The sequence below is a fragment of the Peromyscus californicus genome, unplaced genomic scaffold (assembly GCF_007827085.1).
Source record: "Peromyscus californicus insignis strain IS unplaced genomic scaffold, ASM782708v3 Scaffold_4__1_contigs__length_199733344, whole genome shotgun sequence".
In the NCBI taxonomy this organism is placed as follows: Eukaryota; Metazoa; Chordata; class Mammalia; order Rodentia; family Cricetidae; genus Peromyscus; species Peromyscus californicus.
In genome coordinates, this window is record NW_026294562.1 from 160,891,601 (window position 1) to 160,908,488 (window position 16,888).

Genomic DNA, 16,888 nt, shown 5'->3' on the forward strand with positions numbered 1-16,888 from the left:
GCCTTTAATCCCAGCACTCGGGAGACAGAGGCAGGCGGATCTCTAGTTTGAGACCAGCCTGGTGTACAGAGTGAGTTCCAGGACAACCAGGACTACTACACAGAGAAATCCTGTCTCAAAAAAACAAAAATAAATGAAATGTGTGTGTGTGTGTGTGTGTGTGTGTGTGTGTGTGTGTGTGTGTTGTGGTGTGTGTGTGTGTGTGTGTGTGTTGTGGTGTGTGTGTACAGGGTCCTCCGGCATCTGCCCTGCCAGAATTGGAATTATAGGCGCATGTGTGGTAGAGATCCAAACCCAGGTCCTCATGTTCGCACAGCAAGTCCCTTAACCACTGAGCCATCCCCTCAGACCCTCTTTAAATTATATTGAGGCTGTCATTAACATGAGTTGACTCAAGATGGTCATTAGCTTATGAATCTCTGAGTTGGGAATCATCAGTGCTGTTTGTTTCCAACTTTGGGACTTAGCCCCATTCCGAAGACAAAGTTTACAGTCACCCTAGGTTTATAATTAGCACCTGAATCATCGGCACGGGTTCAATTCCTACAGTCAGATGTCTGATTAGTGTTAGGTCAGCAGTGGTTTGTGTCGGGAGCTGGAGTCTTCAGGATTCCGTAATCACACAGGTCTGCACGCAGAGGTGTTCTTGCCTAGAAGCCAATTCCCTTTTGGGCTAGGCGGTTTCCTCCTGCTGCATCACACCCCATCACCACCATCACCAACAGGAAGGCGCCTCCCCTTCACCTCTGTCTCATTCCTGATGGAATGCTTGTGGGGAGTGTGGTACACACTTAACCATCATGGCTCAGCGTTGCCCTAAAGACATGAATAGTTAATCACCATCATCAACTTGACTGGGTTTGGAAGCCCCTAGGAGATTGGTGAAACACACTTCTGAATGTGTCTGTGAGGATGTTTCCAGAGAGAGGTAATTGAGGGTGAAGGCCTATTCTGAATGGGGAGCATCATTCCACAGGCTGAGTTAAAGGGGAATAAAACGGGATGAAGGGGAAGCCAGGGTTCCATTGTTCCTCTGCTTCCTGGCCATCCACCTTCAACATGAGCTATTCTGCTCTGTGGTGTCCTCTGTCATGGAGAACTGGACGCTCTGAAGCCAAGATAAGTAATTCTCTCCTTGGGTGGGTTCTTTCTGTCTGGTGTTTTGTCACAGTACTAGAAAACCTGTAGCTAACACACCTGGAAATCAAGTGTGCTCACTTTTGTCCTTGAGTTTGTGGTCATGTGGCCCAAAGGCAGAGAGATAGTCAGGGTGGAAGTGGAGACTTCTCCCTGGACGGGACTTGATACAGCAGATGAAAGAAGAGACCCCTAGCCCATGGGGATGGTTAGCTCATGCTCTGCTTCTAGACCTGTGCCCAAGAGGGAGCTGGGAGCAGTCTCAACTCCCTTTGTATCTCAGCTAACTGTGTGGCCAGTTCTCTACAATAACACATGGGCCGGAGGACAGTAGATCCCTTCGGAGGACAGGAGATCCCTTTGGAGGACAGGAGATCCCTTCAGAGGACAGGAGATCCCTTCTGGACAACGTCAAGAAACTGGCAACTCCCCATCCTGTCCCCTTGTATTGGCCAGGTGGGAGGATAATAATTCTGAGCCCCAGGAAACACTGGGGTGACAACATGACTGAGTCTGGTGTGTGAGTCACCAAGTGGAGGACACCTAGAACACCCATAAGAAACAAAACACTGCTCTGGTGAGATGGCCCCTCAGACTGAGCAAGCCTGGTGACCTGAGTTCAAACCCTGGAGCCTGCACAGTGGTAGAAAGAGCAGCTGAGGATGTAGATAGTGGTTTAGCAAATGCCTAGCTTGGGTGAGGCCCTGGGTTCCATCTCCAATATAATCAAAAGAAAAGCAAAATTTTTCTGGGCATGTTGGTGCATGTTATTAATTCCAGCACTTGGGAGGCAGAGGCAGCTGGGTCTCTATGAGTTTCAGGCCACCCTGGGCTGCAGAACCAGTTCCAGAGCAGCTGGAACCACACAATGAGACCCTGAATCAAAAGAAAAAAAAAGATAGAATGAAAGAACCAACTTCACAATCTTGTTCTCTGACCTCTACACAGGCACCATAGCATGTGTGCCCCCATATGTGCACACACACACACACACACACACACACACACACACACACACACACACACTAAGTAAAGTTCAAAAAATAATAAAAAAAAAACCCACAATGTTGTATGACATCACTGAAATCCAGGGAACTGTTTGTTACAGCAGCTGGCATGACACTGATACACTGACCCTTCCCATTTGGGCCTCTGGTATCTATGAAGCTTGAGTAGCAGTCGATGCGTGAAATGAGTCGCAGATCTGCCACTGTGGTATTCAGCTTTTCATGCAATAGGTCTCTATCAAAGTGTGTGTGCTTGCTAGCTAAAAGGTGACCTGATATTTCCCTCCTCCATAAGCTTGTAGAAGGCTCCATCCCCACTACCAGCTGGAAGCTATTAAAGCAGAAACCACTGACTTCCGCCCTTGTGAAGTGGAACTCCAGGCACTGGGTTGTTGTCTCCCTGCAGGAGATGGCACTTGCCTGGAACCCCTCGGTCTGATTTAGGGTGGTCAGTACTGGGGTGAGGAAAACCCATCTTCTTCCCTCTTTTACCCCACTGTGAAGGAGCGAGCATCTTCAGGCCTGATCTCATTCCAGATTCATGTGCTAACTACAAAGCTAAGTTAATTCCAGTGGAGCCCACCCCGCTGATCTTGGGTGGGTAGGTACTAGTCGAGGGATAGGAGACTAATCACAATATCCTCTTCTCCCTGAAAACCCTGACTCAGAAGGAGCAAAAATCCCCTTATAAAATAGTGTCCTTGCCGGGCGGTGGTGGTGCACACTTTTTTTTTTTTTTTTTTTTTTTGGTTTTTCGAGACAGGGTTTCTCTGTGTAGCTTTGCGCCTTTCCTGGAACTCACTTGGTAGTCCAGGCTGGCCTCGAACTCACAGAGATCCTCCTGGCTCTGCCTCCCGAGTGCTGGGATTAAAGGCGTGCGCCACCACCGCCCGGCCCACTTTTTATTTTTTAAGACAAGGTCTCGTGCAGCTTGGACTGGTCTTGAATTAGTTATTTGGTAGAAGAGGTCCTTGAACCTGATCTTCCTGCCTCTACCTCCCAAGTGCTGAGATTAAGATATGCACCGCCATATCCGGTTATATATGGTGCTAGAGATGGAACCCAGGACTTCAAACACGCTAGGCAAGCACTCTACAACTGAGCTACATCTCTAGCCCCTTGTATTTTGTGTTCTGAGACAAGGTCTCCTGCAGCCAGACTGGCTTTGAATGTACTGTTCAAACCAGGATGACCTTGAACTCTTGATCCTCTTGCCTCTACTTCCCAAGTGCTGGAATTACCAGAGTGTGCTACCACCCCTGCCCGGTGTGGATGTTTAGTGTTTCATGTGGAGTGGGTGGGGATGGGCAGGGACAGGTGGGGAAGAATCTTCCTATGGAGTGTTGTTCTTACACACATGACCTCTCGTGTACTTTATGTGTGGCTGTGTGTTTCAGGGGTTCATGTCTGAATATGCACCTATGTGTGTCCCCATATCTGAATGTATGTCAGCACATGTATGTCCCAACAGCCTTTAGAGTACACACTGTACAGGTGTGCTTTCTGGTATGTGTGTGTGTGTGTGTGTGTGCCCTGGGCATGCCTGTGCACACTGGGACAACTTCTGTGTGCGCTGGACTGTGCTTGGATCCGAGCAGTCTCCTTCCCCCAAGGCCTCCTCAGCTCTCTGCAGTTTAACCTCATTCTTTCTGCTGTTTCGCTGCTTCTGCCCTCTTCTCCAGATGTTGCAATTAAGCAAATGCCGCAATTAAGCAGAGTCCCCCAAACAGCCATCCCACCAGGATCCCCTTCCAGGAGCTAATGAGGGGTTACAGCACGTGCAGACCCACATGATATGATGCAGGCTCTCGGGGACCCCCAGGCTGCGGTGGCATGGAAGCTCGGGAGTTGCACACTCACGGCATAAGTCTGCTCACTCAGACCTCTCTAGATCTCAGCACACTGATCCCCGATTCCAGGAAGGCCCCCAGGCTCGGGGGCCTTAGAAAGTCCTGCACTCTGCTTGTGGGACCCCAATCCCCTCTGCTTCCCTAGTCACAGTCTGGACCGTTCTGGCCTGTGCTTTGTCACCACAGGCCTCATTGTTGTCCCTTGCTTTCTCTGTCACAGCCCTGTCCACCGTGACCTGGGTGGGCTTCCTCATCCTACGTTCAGTCCTTCCTGAGTCAGGCTTCTCCCAGGCCTGCCTGACCACTCCGGCTGTCTGAAGATACAGCTTCTCTCTGTGGGGCATTAGTTCATTCAAAGGCAGGACCTGAGCTGTCCAGGTCACTGCTTTTATTGCTGTGTAGTTAGCTTTCTCTCTAGTGACCCCACACTTGAAAAAGGCAACTGAAGAGCAGAAATACCATGGCCAGCAGAGACGGCCCAGCACTGCAGAGCACCAAGTGCTTGAAGGAAGAAGGCGAGATTCAGCCTACAACAACAGGCCCCAGTGACCGGCTCGCTCGACTCAGGTGCCTTTCCCAGCTTCAGCACCTTCTCCTTGTCTACTCAACCGCTTGGTGTTCCTAACGGTTAGGCAGCTCCCGATTGCCTGAAACGCCAGCTCCAGGGGATTCAACATTCTTCTTTGGCTTCTACAGGTCACACACATGCACACATGCTTGCAAATTCATGTGTGCATGTACACACACACACACACACACACACACACACACACACACACACACACAAATAATAAAATCAACATGCAACAGAGATGACTCAGCTGTTACAGGCACTGACTGCTCTTGCAGAGGACCTGGGTTCTGTTCCCAGCATGACGGCTTACAACCATCTGCAGCTCCAGTTCCAAAGGATCTAAAGCAAATAAGTGGTTTGTACACATACACACACACACACACACACACACACACACACACACACACACACACACATACATACGCGCACGCGCGCGTACATGCACAGGAAAGACTTGTACATGTAAAATAAAAATAAATCTTTTAAAACAAAATAAACTCAGTGGAAAGACTCAATCTGGCTCAAGGTCTTTTTTTTTTTTTTTTTTTTTTTTTTTTGGTTTTTCGAGACAGGGTTTCTCTGTGTAGCTTTGCGCCTTTTCCTGGAACTCGCTTTGGAGACCAGGCTGGCCTCGAACTCACAGAGATCCGCCTGGCTCTGCCTCCCGAGTGCTGGGATTAAAGGCGTGCGCCACCACCGCCCGGCTCAAGGTCTTTTTTTGTTTGTTTGTTTTGTTTTTCGAGACAGGGTTTTTCTGTGTAGTTTCTGCGCCTTTCCTGGAACTCTCTCTGTAGACCAGACTGGCCTCGAACTCACAGAGATCCGCCTGGCTCTGCCTCCTGAGTGCTGGGATTAAAGGCGTGCACCACCACCGCCCGGCCTGGCTCATGGTCTTAAAGCGTGCAGTATTTTGGCCCCCTGTGTCTCAGCAGAACATCATGGTAAAGGAACACTGACAGGAACCAAGAGAAACAGCTCACAATTGCAGAAGACAGGAAACTTCAGAGCTACAGCAAGAAGGGAAGACGCAGCCCCCATGCAGGCTCCCAGGGACCCTGTTCCTCCAATCAGGCCTCACCTCTCACAGCTCCACCATCTTCATGAGTGGATGGGACCACTCATGAAGCTGGATGGTCACCAACACACTAACTCAACCTCTTAGTGACTCTTTTTAAGACAGGGTCTCCAGGTGGCCTGGGAGTCACTCTGTTGCTCAGGCTGGCCTTGAACTTACAACAGTCCTCTTGCCTCAGACTCTCAAGTGTTGGAATCAGAGATGTGCGCCACCATAGCTAGCTACATTTCTTTATGTTATCTTATTTTTGTCCTCTTCCTCCTCCTCCTCCTCCTCCTCTTCTTCCTCTACCTCTGACTGTCCTAGAACCTGACAAGTAGACCAGGCTTGCCTTGAACTAAAAGAGACCTTCCTGGGATCCAAGTGCTGGGACTAAAGGTGTGTGCCACCACCGCCTGGCTTTTCTTTTTCTTTCTTTCTTTCTTTCTTTCTTTCTTTCTTTCTTTCTTTCTTTCTTTCTTTCTTTCTTTCTCTCTTTTTCTTTCTTTCTTTCTTTCTTTCTTTCTCTCTTTTTCTTTCTTTCTTTCTTTCTTTCTTTCTTTCTTTCTCTCTTTTTCTTTCTTTCTTTCTTTCTTTCTTTCTTTCTTTCTTTCTTTCTTTCTTTCTTTCTTTCTTTTTTTTTTTGAGTCAGGATTTATGAGGTCCAGGCTTCAAACCAGTGGTCTTCCTGCCTCAGTCTCCTGAGTGCTGGGATTGCAGGTCTGTGCCCTTCCACCTGGCTCCTAGGAATTTTTTGTTTAAAGATTTATTTTTATTTTTACAAATACATTTTCTTTATTTTTTATGTGTATGTGTATTTTGCCTGTATGTGTATACATCTGTGCACTATGTGCATGTAGTATCTGCAGAGACTGGACAAAGGCATCTGATCCCTTGGTGCTGCAGCTGCCATGTGAGTGCTGGGATTCAAACCTGGGTGCTTTGGAAGAGCAGCCAATGCTCTTAACTGCTGCGCCATTTCTCCAGCCCCTTATTTTTTTATTTATTTTTTTTCTTTTTCTTTTTTTTTTTTAAGATTTATTTATTTATTATGTATACAGTGTTCTGTTTGCATGTGTCCTTGCAGGCCAGAAGAGGGCGCCAGATCTCATTCCAGATGGTTGTGAGCCACCATGTGGGTGCTGGGAATTGAACTCAGGTCCTCTGAAAGAACAGCCAGTGTTCTTAACCTCTGAGCCATCTCTCCAGCCCCTATTTTTTTATTTTTACGTGAGTGTTTTGCCTAGATGTATGTATGTGCACCATGTGCATGCCTGGTGCCTGCAGAGGGCAGGAGAGGACATCCAATGTCTGGGACTAGAGTCACAAATGGTTGCAAGCCACCTTGTGGGCGCTGGGAACCCAACCACAGTCCTCTGCAAAAGCAGCAAGTGCTCTTAACCACTGAGCCATCTCTCCAGCCTCTCATGAGCATGTCTAAATCCAGCCAGACTGTCAGTGAAAACTGGCCATTGCGAGCGTTAACTAGTGTGACAATGGCCAAATGATAACAGCGTCCTTGCCTCTGCCTCCCTGTTTCCAGCATATGTGGACTGCTACATCTCCTTTACCCACCAGGCTTCAACAAAGCTGTGGTGGACAGTTCCCTGCACATTCAGATGCCCTGGGTTTATTTCAGCGAGCCTCCAAATGCGGTCCCCGGAACAGCCGCATTAGCTCTGCGGTCCTGATGTGTTCGGAAGGTTCCGTAAAGTTCTTCAGCAGAGCTGAGCCCTAGCTGGCCAGAAAGGTAACCTCATGCCCACCAAAGCTCTTCTATACCGTTTCTCTCCCCTACGGAACTCTTCCCTTTTCCCTACCTCAGTTTCCTGTCATCAATCCCCAACTCTACCAGTACCACTGAATTCTCCCACTCTCGGGATGGCCCCCATGTCTTCCGAAATCCCAGCATTTCAGCAGTGTTTCTAACTTCTGTGGCCTCTTCCTGGGCTTTTGAGTGTTCAGTATCCACTGTGCTGGGCCAGGAGAGCTGACGAACTTTGCTAATCATCTGGAAAGGTGGGCCCTAGGGCTGAGTTAATTTTAGCTACAATTTTTTAATAGACATAAGTAGAAGGAGCCAAAAGTGAATTCTGAAACCTTCAGCAGAGTTGGGAAATGCCAGGGTGGATGGACATCCACATGCCACCTCCAAGGTCACGCTACTTACGCCGCTGCTCAGATGGCTTTCTAGCTCTGTGCCCACCTCAGGGCACCCAGGTTGTGTGTGTCTCCTTTTGCAACAGAGCTTCTGGGAGACCATGCTCCCCACATGCTTACGGCAGGTTCCCAGACTAGGCTTCTGGGCCGTCACCCATACCCCCCTTCCTTTCATACCACCTGCCAGAAGAGGGTGGAACCACCCACCTCTGCTTCTCCTGTTCCCCCACACCTCTCCTCTCGAGTTATGTGTTGGCACAAATCCGGCCAGGGTCTTCTGTGGGAGTGGAGAGAAACAAGAGAAGACAACAGACACACTTCTCTGGGTCAGCCTGTCCCCCCTCCTGACTCTGACCCATTTCCTGTCTTCTCTCCCTCCCCTCTACAGAACCTCTGGTCAGTGTGTCTTGAACTCTGTTCCTCATCCCAGAAGACACGGTTCTCAGTGTCAACTTTCCTCCTTCCAACCAGTGAAACGATCCCCTCTTGCCTAAAAGAACAAACCTGTTACTGGACAGAACCCGGATAAGAAGGCTTCCTGCGAAGGTGGTGCTGAAATAGAGGGCGGGGAGGCAGATGCGTGGGCATCTAAGGACTCGGAGGGCTATGTACAAGGATATGAATGGGTACTGGACACTGAGTTGCTCAGGGCTGCATATGTGGGTGGGGGGATAGAGAGAGATTAGATAGATGGATGGATAGACAGACAGACAGCATGCCTCTGACTTGTCCTTGCCTCTCGTGTCTGTTTCTGAGTCTCTCACTGCCTCTGTGTATCCACCTCTCTCCTTCAATGTATTTCTGTGTCCCCCATTCTACTCCAGGCTCTCAGTCTAAGCCTATCCATATTTTCAGTCTCTATCTGTTCTCTTTGCCTCAGTGTCTCTGTCTTTATTCAGGGATATTCTTATTCCCAGCAGCTCCAGGGCGACTCCATGGTAGGTGGTGTTAGGGGCGCGCCTTTGAGAGGAGGGAGAAGGGAGGAGGGAGGAGGGAGGAGGGGGGCTGCCTACGCCTTTAAGCGCGGGCGCGCGCAGGGCCTGCGCCTTTAAGTGCGAGAACGCGCACGGCCCTGGGTTCCCGGCGAGGAGGCCGCGGGAGCACCCGGACCCGGCCCGCCTGCCCGGCCCCCGCCCGGCCCCCGCCCCGGCCCCGGCGGGGGAGGGGTCTCTGAGCGCGGCCCCTCCCCCCTGCGCCCCCGCCTGCGTTGCGGTGCCCGGGTCCCCGCGTGGCCCTGTCTGTCTGTCCGTCTGTCCGCGCCCAGGCCTCGCCCCACCCCGGCCCTAGAGCTGCCCGTCTGCCCCCCTACCCGCCGCAGCAGATCCCCTCTTTCTGGGCCAGTTCCCTCCGCAGGCCACCAATCCAGCTGCGTCGCTGCTGTCCCAAACCCTGGGCCGGCACCCCGACATCGGGGGGCGCTTGCAGCCGGATCGGATCCAGAGATTCTGAAACCCCCGAGCGTGGGACCCTGATCTGAGATCAGCACCCTGACATCCTGCCGTGGAACCCTAAGATCTGGACCTTGAACCTCAATATCTGGGGCTGGAATCCCGACATCCGTCCCTGGGACCCCAAGATTTGGAAACTGAACCCCATGGTTTTGGAACATGGACCCCAAAATTTGGAGCTGGAACCCCAAGATTTGGCACCTAAGCCCCCAAATTTGGAGCTGAACTCTGAATTGTCTGGCTGATATCTTGACATCTGGGAGCGAATTCCCAAACCTATACCAGGGACCCCACTATTTTAGGAACTAAACCCTGGGATTTAGGCCTTCAATTCCAAGATCTGAACCATGGAATTCCGAGGGGCCTGAAGTCCTTGCTGCAGATCTGAGTGCTGAAATTGGGGCTAGAGACCTCCAAATCTTGACTCAGCACCCTAGTATCTGAACAGCATCCCAATATCGGATTCTAGGACTGGACTTGGAACTCAGACCCTAAACTTCTCCATCTGGCTGTTTGGTACCTCAAGCCTGGTGCTGAGACAGCCTGATCCTAAACAACCGCTGGAGACTTGGTCTCTAAAACTGGACCCTAGAGGCCCAATTTTAGTGGCACGGGACCCCGAGAATCAAGTTTGGAGACTCCATAACCAAGGATTTGAGCTGAGACACGACAGTTCCTCCACAGAGCCCTGGAGGCAGGAGAGGCTTAACCAGATGCCCCCTCCGGAGTTCTGACCTCTCACCCCCCTGGAGCCTGAGGACTCTGCTCCTTGGGGTGGCTTCCAGCTCAGGTAAGCCTTTGAGAGCCATTCATGGTGGAAGGGAGTTGGGGTGGGGTGGGGTTGCTTGGGCTACAGGTGGAAGTAGGTGAGGACTAGGTGCCCTGTGGCATTTTTAGGGGTTTTCCTTGGGAAAAGTCTGTCCCATGAGTGTATGCCTCCGATACGCTCTGCCCCTCTCTGACCTCCTTGGCCAGCTGACGGCATGCCAGGTCTCTGATGCCACCACCCTCCTAGTTTCTCACTGTCCGGCCACCCAGCATCCTCTGGCCCGCACCTGCCCTCTCTGGTCCCCTCTCTCCACCTCTCCTCTCAGTGACCAGCTTTGACACACCTGCCCATAGCCCTTCCTCCGGCTGCTCTGCCCACAGCTTCTCTGCACTTCTGACACTGCTTGTCTCTCTGGTCATTGGCTTTCTCGCCCCTTGCCCATCTCTGGCTCCTAGGCTGGGTCTGTGGCCATCACGAGCCATATCTGACCCTTCCCCCAGCTACCCCATCCTTCTCTCCTGCCAGCTTCATCTGTCCGTCTTCCCCCTACCCCGACCCTAACTCCCGGTCTACCCACATCTCTGACCGTTTCCACCTTGGCTGCCTTTCTCCCTGTCACTTCTCTCCATGTCCGTTTCTCTGACCAGTTGTCCCCTACTGATTCTGCCATGTCTGTCCTTTCTCCTCTCTCTGGTTATCTCACTGGCTTTTGACCAGGTCAGAACTCTTTTGTCTCCCTTTGTCCAGCCCTAGAGGGACCGCCTCTAGCCTCTCTTTGCTCACCTTTCCTCTTTGGTCATGCCTGACCTCCTCTGAGTACCCTTGCCACCTCCCACCTCTTCCCTGTGGCTTACCTTCTCTCCACCTTGCCCAGCTGTTCCGTTCTCTGCCCACCTGTGCCCATCTCCAACCAGCGTTCTGACCATCATTGCTCATTCTTGACCCTCTGTGCCTTCATGACACATCTCTGATCCCTCCTTCCTCTGATCCTCCCGACCTCTCTGGGCATGTTATGACCATCTCTCCCAGTTTGGGATCACCCCAACCTCTCCCTTCTTTTCTACAGGCCACCCCTGCCCGCGATGGCTGTCCTCCCACTGCTCCTTTGCCTGCTACCGCTGGCCCCTGCCTCATCTCCACCCCAGCCGGCCACATCCAGCCCTTGTCCCCGCCGCTGTCGCTGCCAGACCCAGTCGCTGCCCCTAAGCGTGTTGTGCCCAGGGGCGGGCCTCCTGTTCGTGCCGCCCTCCCTGGATCGCCGAGCGGCAGAGCTGCGCCTGGCAGACAACTTCATCGCGGCAGTGCGTCGCCGTGACCTGGCCAACATGACAGGTCTGCTGCATCTGAGCCTGTCTAGAAACACCATCCGCCACGTGGCAGCTGGCGCCTTCGCCGACCTCCGTGCCCTGCGTGCCCTGCACCTAGATGGCAATAGACTGACCTCGCTGGGCGAGGGTCAGCTTCGTGGCCTAGTCAACTTGCGCCACCTCATCTTGAGCAACAACCAGCTGGCAGCCCTGGCAGCTGGTGCCCTGGACGACTGTGCCGAGACCCTGGAGGACCTCGACCTCTCTTATAATAACCTTGAGCAGCTGCCCTGGGAGGCTTTGGGTCGCCTGGGCAACGTCAACACGTTGGGCCTTGACCACAATTTGCTGGCTTCAGTGCCTGCCGGAGCCTTTTCCCGCCTGCACAAGCTGGCACGGCTGGACATGACCTCCAACCGCCTGACTACCATCCCACCCGACCCACTCTTCTCCCGTCTGCCACTGCTTGCCCGGCCCCGAGGCTCGCCGGCCTCTGCCCTGGTGCTGGCCTTTGGGGGAAACCCTCTCCATTGCAACTGTGAGCTGGTATGGCTGCGGCGCCTGGCTCGGGAAGACGACCTCGAGGCCTGTGCCTCGCCACCGGCTCTAGGGGGCCGCTACTTCTGGGCTGTGGGTGAGGAGGAGTTTGTGTGTGAGCCGCCAGTGGTGACCCACCGCTCACCTCCCCTGGCAGTGCCTGCTGGTCGGCCAGCTGCCCTGCGATGTCGGGCAGTAGGGGACCCAGAGCCACGAGTGCGTTGGGTGTCACCCCAGGGTCGGCTGCTGGGCAACTCCAGCCGCGCTCGTGCCTTCCCTAATGGGACTCTGGAGTTACTGGTCACTGAGCCGGGAGACGGTGGCATCTTCACCTGCATTGCAGCCAATGCCGCTGGTGAGGCCACCGCTGCTGTTGAGCTGACCGTGGGGCCCCCTCCACCTCCCCAGCTAGCCAATAGCACCAGCTGTGACCCCCCGCGGGACGGGGATCCTGATGCCCTCACCCCGCCCTCTGCTGCCTCAGCCTCCGCCAAAGTGGCGGACACCGTGGCCCCTACTGACCGTGGCGTCCAGGTGACTGAGCATGGGGCCACAGCTGCTCTTGTCCAGTGGCCAGATCAGAGGCCTGTCCCGGGCATCCGCATGTACCAGATCCAATACAACAGCTCGGCAGACGACATCCTTGTCTACAGGTGCGGGGACCTGGCAGTGGGCGAGTGGGTGGGGGGCATAGTGAGTCCACCCAGGAGCATCCCGTAGTGAACCACAGCAGAGAAATAATGCTGTGGGTTGCAAAGGAAATCAGAAAGTGAAGGCAAACAAAATCAGGCAGCAATGGCGACCAGAGTTGGGCAGAAAGGGTAAGAGAAATAGGACAGATGTGGTGAAGGGGAGCGAGACAAAAGTGGCCAGACAGCAAGCTAACGCTCTCAATCAACGACAATTAAAAAAAAAAAATCAGGCTGCAGAGATAGAAAGAAATAAGGCAATGAAAACAACGAAATCAGGCAGCGAGGAAAAAAATCAGGCCAGAAGAATAAAATGTGAATGGCTAGTGGGGTTGAGTGCAGCTCAGACAGAGTGCTTAGCGAGCTGCGGCCCTGAGGTCTGGGCCCAGCCCTGAAAAGAGAAGTTAATGAGGCTGTGGGAGGAATGGGAGGCTAAAAACAAATTTCTGCAGGAAGTTTGGTTTTTCAAGGGAGGCTACCATGGGGGAATGTCATCAGCAAGAGGTTGAGGCAGGATTGTGACAAATTCAAGGCCAGCCTGGTCTACATAGAGAGTTTGAAGCCGGCCAGAGATATCTAGTAAGCAGTGTCTCAGAGAGGGGTGGGTGGGAAGAAGAGGAGAGGAGGGAGAAGAGAGGAAGGGAGAGAGGAGAGAATGGGCAGAAATGTGCGGCTGGCTGAGAAAGCCAAATGGGGTAACCCGAGGAATTGAGAGCAGAGGTTAAGTGGGAAATTGGGGGTGGGAGGTCAAACAGAGTCAAGGCCTTGGGTTCGTGCAGTATGAGCCCTGTGTGTCAAAGTGCTTGTAACAGTAACGTCCTAATTTTTGGTTTGCTAAATCAAATCTAAGCTAGGTCAGACGTGTCAATGCATGCCCGTCTGTCTTCCCAGCTCTCAAGGGCTTGAGACAGGAAGATGATAGCATGTTCGAGGGCCTCATATATGAGATCTTGTCTCAAAACCCAAAAGCAAAATCTAGTCGGCTTGCTATGTGGGTAGAATGCCCATTCTGAGGGCTCCTGCCTTCCTTCTGTAACTGCAACCATGAAGCCTGAAGTTTACACACTCCAAAAGGCCAGTCAGTAGAGCTTCTGTCCCCAAGCCAGATAGCTCTTTGTCCATCTGCTGTGACCACGAGTGCGGAGAAGTGGTGGCTGACACTGCTCATCAGAGTCTGACCATGTGTGGGCAACTGTGGGTGACTCCCTGTCCCCAATGCCAGGCTGGGTCAAGAGTACAGACAGCCCCAAACTGACTGTAAGAACTGGCTGGTTAGCGCCTTGTAAATCCAGTGCCTGGCTCCCTTCCTCTCCCAGCCACACTTCAAGATCTCATCTTCTCAATCCTACTTCCCACTCTTTCTGTCTCCATCCCCCTCCCCCCTCCCTCTCCCTGTCTCTCTCTTTCTTTTGAGACTAGATCTCATGCAGCCCTGGCTGGCCTCGAACTGGCCATGTAAGCCAAGGATGGCATTGAACTCCCAGCCCTTCTGCCTTCACCTCCCCAACTGTGGGCCATACACATGGCTTTTCCACTCCTTTTTTTTGAGACACTATTGAAGAGATGACATGGAAGGTGGGCCACTTTGCCTGGTGGGGGGCAGGACAGACTAGAGACAGCCACCCTCCCACAGGTCACTGTGGGAGGTTCCTTGTGTTGCTCTCCTAAAAGGAGTAAAACAGAATCTAAAACTAGCCCAGTCCGTCAGGGCACCAAGACAAAAAGAAACGGTGGAATTGGGTAGGAAGGACAGAAGAAATGAAAGCAGGTATAGTGACTCACACCTCAGTCTCAGTCCTGGAGAGGCTGAGGCAGGGGCATTGAGAGTTCAGGTCAGCCTGGGAGCTGCATAGCCAAAGCCTGACTCCGCACTCACACCACACACACACACACACACACACACACACACACACACACACACACAGGTGCCGCATACACAAAGGTAAGGCTAGACAGAAACCAGGAAACTGAGGTAAAAGAGGACAAAGAGATGGACCTAGAAAGAAAGAAAGCAGTAGGCAGAAAGGGAGTCTGAGACGGTGCTTCGCTCGAGGGCTCACTGGAAAGCACTACAGATGATGATGGTCATAATAAGGCAATGAGGCTAGGGGGAAATTCGTTGGCAAGCTAGCAGGAAACGAGGCACCAGAGGTGCAGCGGAACCAAGTGGTTAGGATGAGGGGTTCAGCTGCGCGCCAGGGAGGTGTGAAGCAGCTGGACGAGGGAAATTAGCAGCTGGAAAGAAGTCAGGCAGCCAGGTGTGGGATGCGTGCCTGTCACACCAGGTCTCAGAGTTGGAGGGAGAAGCATAAAGAGTTCAAGGCTAGCCTTAGCTACATGTCAAGCCTTAGCTAAGTTGCGTGAAACCCTGTCTTGAAATGAACGAGCAATTGCTTCCCGGCCTTCCAGCTAAGATCAAGTGTAGCGTCTGCTCTTACAGATTAATACCTGATACGTCCTCTATCCGAGAACAATAAATTCAGTGGAGTCTTTGGAGGCGGGAGATGGGGTAGCAGCTTGCTGTACGCACTCCACACACTGATGGTGTTGTAGCACTCCAGAAGTGGTACACCCTCAAGGGTGTAAGACAAACAAAAGCCAAACAGGGACCAGAAAGAAGTCGGGAGAGAATCTGAAGGAAAGCTGTCTGGGAGGCTAGAAAAAAAGGGGGATATTGGTCAGGTGCAGTGTTAAATGATTCTATTTCCAGCACTCTGGAGGCTGAGGAGGACCCTACACAAGATATGGGCCAGCCTTGGCTACATAGCAAGAGTCTGGGAGGTAGGTAGGGGGTAGAAATCAGACAGGGTTGGAGTAAAGTGGGACAGTGAACCGGAGATGTGTCTGGCAGGGGCTGGGAGAGAACTTTGAAGGCTTGGCAGATGAGGGCAGGAGGCTAGGCGATAATAGGGCGGAGGGCTTGGGCGACGTTAGGGGCTCCTGGAAAAGAACAATCAGGGAAAAAATCTCTGGAAGAGGAACGGAGGATCTCGGGCTGCAGGGAAGTAGGGTATGGCATCCACAGGTGAGCTATTGTTAGGGAACTTGGGTGTCGAGGGGGAGAGTGAAATTGGCTAGCCCACTGGATGGATATGTTAGGTGTCAGTTCAGCAAAAGAAGCCGGGGTGCTGGCCAGAGGGGACTTCAGGGAATTTAGCTGGAGGGAGGCACTGGTGAGGGCAGCGGGAGCATGGGTACTGGGTAACCACAGTGCTGACACCACCCGTTGCCCTCCCCCAGGATGATCCCGGCAGACAGTCGCTCGTTCCTGTTGACCGACCTGGCGTCAGGCCGCACCTATGACCTGTGTGTGCTTGCGGTCTATGAGGACAGTGTCACCGGACTGACGGCCACTCGGCCAGTAGGCTGCGCTCGGTTCTCCACGGAGCCCGCACTGCGACCATGCGCTGCACCCCACGCACCCTTCCTGGGCGGCACTATGATCATCGCGTTGGGAGGCGTCATCGTGGCGTCAGTTCTGGTCTTCATCTTTGTGTTGCTTCTACGCTACAAGGTGCACGGTGGCCAGCCACCTGGCAAGGCCAAGGCCACAGCGCCTGTCAGCAGTGTTTGCTCCCAGACCAATGGAGCCCTCGGCCCAGTGCCCAGCGCACCTGCCCCAGAGCCTGCTGCGCCCAGGGCCCATACTGTGGTCCAACTGGACTGTGAACCCTGGGGACCCAGCCACGAACCTGCGGGACCCTAGCCGGGGGCCCACCTCTGTGGATCCTCTGGCCCCGGGGACAGCAGGATCCAGACACCCCTCGGGACCTGGCCTCAGACTCACCAAATTGCTCACAGTTTTTAAAACTCTGGTGGGGAGGGTGTCGGGGCACAACAAGAAAGTCCTATTTTTCTAAGCTTGGGCTGTGCCCTTGCCCTTGTCTCTGTCTGTGGGGACTGAGGGGTACTGTGGGGGGCTGGGGGCTGAGGAATGCCTCCTCTGAGGAAAGACACTTCCTGTAGTTCAGCCTGGGGTCTCTGCAGAGGGACCGAGGACAGTCATTTATAGTCATCCATTCAGGCAGCAGATGTTCTGGGAACTGTGCTGAGCTGTGACTTGTGGTGGGGACTCAGTGATCCAGGCTGCCCTGCCCTCAGTCTTGCAGGAAGCACGTCTTCAGATAGCCATACTCTAGAACTAGACAGGGATGAGGAAAGCCCAAGGGACTGTGTACCCTGGATGAGGTGCCTGGCTCAGCCTGGAGTATAGTTCAGGGAAGGCTTCCTGGAAGAGGAGGGATGTGATCTGAGTAGCATATCTGAAGGAGATCTTAAGCAAAGAGCAGACGGTGAGGATCCAGGTGGAGGGCGCAGCATTAACAAAGGTCAGGTGTTACCAGGCACTGAGTTGCT

At 52.9% G+C, this 16,888-nt stretch overlaps 1 protein-coding gene and 1 non-coding gene across 2 annotated transcripts; both read left to right on the forward strand.

The window, feature by feature from the left end:
• Window positions 1–8,900: 8,900 nt before the first annotated feature.
• Window positions 8,901–16,392, forward strand: Lrfn3 (leucine rich repeat and fibronectin type III domain containing 3). Its single transcript, XM_052761797.1, has 3 exons — window positions 8,901–10,020; window positions 11,066–12,496; window positions 15,773–16,392. The coding sequence occupies exons 2-3, from the start codon at window positions 11,082–11,084 to the stop codon at window positions 16,236–16,238; spliced, it is 1,881 nt and encodes a 626-aa protein (XP_052617757.1). The 5' UTR covers window positions 8,901–10,020; window positions 11,066–11,081; the 3' UTR covers window positions 16,239–16,392.
• LOC128095897 (U2 spliceosomal RNA) lies at window positions 14,922–15,106 on the forward strand. Its single transcript, XR_008213489.1, has one exon. It is a non-coding gene; the product is annotated as a U2 spliceosomal RNA (small nuclear RNA).
• Window positions 16,393–16,888: the final 496 nt, after the last annotated feature.

What these genes read in the sequence shown, in the direction of transcription:
- Lrfn3 (XM_052761797.1), top strand. Translation starts at nt 11,082, where the DNA reads ATGGCTGTCCTCCCACTGCTCCTTTGCCTGCTACCGCTGGCCCCTGCC. An exon ending in GACGACATCCTTGTCTACAG is followed by an intron (nt 12,497 to 15,772) that starts GTGCGGGGACCT and finishes GCCCTCCCCCAG; the next exon opens with GATGATCCCGGCAGACAGTC.